This window comes from Chelon labrosus, assembly GCF_963514085.1.
Source record: "Chelon labrosus genome assembly, chromosome: 10".
Taxonomy (NCBI): Eukaryota; Metazoa; Chordata; class Actinopteri; order Mugiliformes; family Mugilidae; genus Chelon; species Chelon labrosus.
The window spans coordinates 29513813-29518021 of NC_140360.1; the positions used below are offsets into that span (position 1 = coordinate 29513813).

Sequence of the window (4209 nt, forward strand, 5' to 3'; positions counted from 1 at the left end):
ACTGTAGATTTGTGGATTCCAAACTCTCTAGAGTTGGTTGTGTGACTTTTTCCAGACTGGTGAGCAACAACAACTCTTCTGAGCTCCTCAGAAAACTCCTTTGTCCATGACATCATACACTCTCACAAACATGTGTTGTGAAGATCAGACTGTGAAAAATCACAGATTTTTTTTAAACAAAATAGGCCACTAAACGACACCCTTGTCACCTCAAATTGATTGGAAACACTTATGAAGAGATGGACTGTAATTTGGCCTTGAAATGAACTTGTAATCCTTGAGGTACACTTAGTTTTGCACCTCACAGATATATAATATAGGCTCATTATGCTCATTTTCCTTTTTTCCATTCGGTTTACTTTGTCTGCTTGTGTAAAAATCCGCTGAAGTTTTGAATCGCTGAAATCAGTACCTTGAAGTGGCTCTGTATATACCTGGTGAATTGTGAAGCATGATCAAGACTGGTCTTCCTACTGAAAACACATATTTTGTGGAAGCATCTGTTGTTTTAGTCCTCTATTAAGTGAGTTTCTGTATTCATACCAACATGTTCAATGAAGCCAATCTAAATAATTTTTACTAGGTTAAACAAATATCCATTCTCAGTTTGGCTTTAAAGTCGTACTCATTATGAACACATACTTCTGCTAACTGAAGTAAACAGAGCAGAAAAGAACGACACTGGAGGGAAGGGATGGAGAGACGAAAAGATGTGGAACAGAAGTGCTCACAGGTGCTCTCGAGTGAATGAGAGAAGTGGACAGTTGTAAGAATGAAGCAGGAGAAGAAAGGGAACCGAAGTATAGGAAGGGAATGGGAGGAGAGGAGAGGAAACCAGATGAGAGAGCAAGAGAGTGGAGTTATATTGATCGCCCTGCTCTATAAGTCTCCCTGTGGTTTTAATGGTTTGAGTTTCACAGCTGGAGTGAACTCTGCAGTGCTTAGAACAGATACCACGCACACATGCACATAACAGTAAACATATACACACAACCTTTGCTTGCTGCAAGTCAATGCACCCCGAGCCTCCAGTCGGTTGAGCTCATTGCATCGTTGCACATGCACTAACCCTCCTCCCTGCTGCTGTCCAGCCTTTGAGACCAACTGGGTATGAGCTGGATCAATTCTTTTGACTGAGATATCTAAGCAAGAGATTTCGTGTTCCTTGATTTTATGATATAGAGCCTTTGATGAATAATAGATGCATCAACTGTTGCATCAACTGTTGGCCAAAGTAACGGACAGTTTTGTGTGAGAAATATCAGAGGATCAGGGTCGGATAATATAATTTCTTAAAAAGGGAACATGAATGTTATGCGGTGGATGTTGAGACACTTTTCAATATTGTATGGTGCTGGAGAAAAGGTCCTTGTGTCACAAATATAGGTATAGTACATTTACTTAAATAAAAATAACATCATACTAAATATTGGCTGCCAGTTATCAGCATGATAGTGTTAGTGTGAACATGTTAGACTGATTCCAAATCTATTGTGACCTTAATAAATCCAATCACACCCTGTCCACCTGCAATTAGCACAATTTTCTTTTAAAGAAATATAGAAGTAAGAAATAGAAGTAAGGCAAACACCCCTCCACAGTGGCACTCAGTGTGTCACATCTGCATCTGCAAGGTAAAAGTCTTACTATGTATGACACTGCAATTATTGCAATCCTTGTAATGAGGTAGCCAATGTCAAGTCTCCCTGTGTTAATTGGCTTTTATAATAGCTAGTTATAATATGGTGGTTCAGTGTGTTCTGTTGAGGTCATCTCACTAACAATATATCCCCTGTCTTTTGTTAAGGGTTTGTTAAGGGTTGATAAGTAGCTCTGCAAGGCTGTTAGAATAGATTTGTGTGATGCAAAGCTGCAGTCAAATTGGCTAGTTTCCACCTTAGTTTGTCTGGTGTTGTTGCAGAATCATGTTGCCTACATGTCAACATGTCATTCGATTATAGCCGTTTCACAGAAGAGCACACAATCTTAGTGAAGGTCATACACCTTGAAATTCTGGTCTCAGACTCCTGGGCCTCTCTCTGCCACAGCCTGCTGCAAGGGTTTCAAGGACCTCATCGATCTTTGGTTGAATTGAATCAATTACATGTAGTTGTTAGGTAGGCCTGATGGACCATAACTACTGCATATTGGTAGCGATTGTGCCTGCCTTGGAGGAAGAGGATGCAGTGTTTGATCCTCAAGAAACTGCTAGACAGCCACAGATGAAGATGCAATAGTTTCCATTGATCATTGTTTCTGTAAACAACAACAATGTGTATATATGCTTTACTGTGCATGGACAGTCATTTCTGGGGTGTCGCAGTCTTCGAAGACTGAATTTATTTGAAGAATCATCCTCTTCTTGCGACATGTTTGGTATGAAGAGGATGGTTTGTATCTTGCAATTGTAGCCTGACTCTTCAAACCATCTATGTGCTTTGGTGGGAATTGCATTGTTTTTAAAGTGATTAAGAAGATTTGTATGGTTAAGTTTGATAGCCTGTAATCTGTTAATGCATTTTGCTTCATCCCATCCCTTCATCCATCCATACTACTATGCTAGTAGACAAAATAAGGTCAGATGTCATTATTACTCAACTTAAATGTTAAATGCACAAAATAACTAATAATAAACTACTCTTCTATTCAGTTGTAACAAAGGCCAAACACAGACTGTCACTAAAGGGTCTCATCTCGTTGTCTGCATCCTGTAGTTTGTTTAATTGGTTGCCATTTTAGAAAAAGCCTCTGGAGTAGTGATGCAGAGCTGAGTAACACCGGTCAACAGGTTTACTTCTCTCCATTACTGAGATAATCAGTACTATTACCAGATCTGACCTTTCAGTGTGGTCAGTTAAAGGTAGCAATGTGTGCAAAAAACAAGGACAGTCCTTGGACCAAAGAGCATCTCAAAGGTCAGAAGGTGTGGCAAGTGTGCAAATGGACTAATTCTCTCTATTTTTTCTGTTTGTTTGTTTTTTTTCCTTAGAATCTGCTGGTCAACCACGGATGAAGAGTGGGAGGAAAAGGGTAAAGCCTTTAGGCGAAGGCTTTTACATATGCACTAAGAGTGGCACTGGTTGCATTCGTTTTTTGATTTATGACAGAGCTAATTTTGCTGTTAGCATGCCTTGTTTTTAAAAAAATCTGCTTTTTATCATGCTATTTATTATTATTTGCCGTTAAAATAATGCTGCACTGCTACATGCTAGAGGGAAGCTTTTGAAAGATAAGTGCTTGTGTGCTTTAAGTTCATGGTCTACATAGTGCTCTCTTACGTCAGTCATTAACAAGATCAGCATACAGAATTTCTAACATTTGCGAAGTAAAGACGCATTCAGGGTCACTCCTCCATCAGCTGAATGTAAAAATTCAGTTTACGTCCAAACCGCTGCTGCTTTCGGAGGGATGAAAAGGAAGAAAAGCGTTTCAGAAGCGAGCTGAATCGGGTGCTTTGGGATCGTCCTTGTTTTGATCACTGACTGAAAAGAGAACTGACTCAGTTGTATTTCTTTTGAGTTTTGTGGTTTTGTATTTTCTTTTGAACAACACAGGAGTATGCTCAGGTAGTCCTGGCCATGACTTTAAATCATCACACCTATGATGTATCAGATGATTTTATTAAACTGTTCATATCCTGACACCATCTTGTGCTTATTGCTTTCCTCTCCAAACTACGCAGCACGTTGACGTATTTGATTCTTTCTTTCCTTCTATTTTAAGAGACAAGTACAGGTACATAATTTCAATAGATTTTCTAAGGTCAAGCCACCTTTCAAACTGTTACTGTGTAATTAGTTAACAACACGTTACGCTACACTGTTGAATATTCTGAAAGCAAGGCGACCAACCGGTTGATGTGTGTGTAACCAACAGGTAAAGCCCGTTTAAAGTCTGATTCAAATTCAATTTTACAGTGAGATGGTGGCAATGAAAACAATAGTGTAAATGTTAGCCACTTCGGTAGACTAACTGCATGTATTTGAGAAACGCAGATGGTATAGACTGTAAATACAGGATTCTGGATAAAGACAATATCCATCAGGAAGACTCACACTGCATGCTATATGCCATACAGTGTGTAGTGTGATTCATTTTAAAATGATCAGTTCCGTTGTTGAACAATTTTTAGAAACTCCACCTCAACCCGTGGGAAATAAAATGGCGACGATTAGAATGACAAAGACTTTTGTCTTCGGGCTTGACCTG

At 39.2% G+C, this 4209-nt stretch overlaps 1 protein-coding gene across 3 annotated transcripts in view; it reads left to right on the forward strand.

Moving 5' to 3' along the window:
- Positions 1-3909, forward strand: part of LOC311493776 (MICOS complex subunit mic25a-like) — a 78496-nt gene extending 74587 nt beyond the window's left edge. For all 3 annotated transcript variants that reach the window (XM_084552556.1, XM_084552558.1, XM_084552557.1), the window contains one exon: positions 2990-3909. In XM_084552556.1, the coding sequence (XP_084408682.1) occupies positions 2990-3013 (24 nt within the window). In that variant the 3' untranslated portion in view covers positions 3014-3909. The remainder of the gene's footprint in view (positions 1-2989) is intronic.
- The last annotated feature ends 300 nt before the right edge of the window (positions 3910-4209 follow it).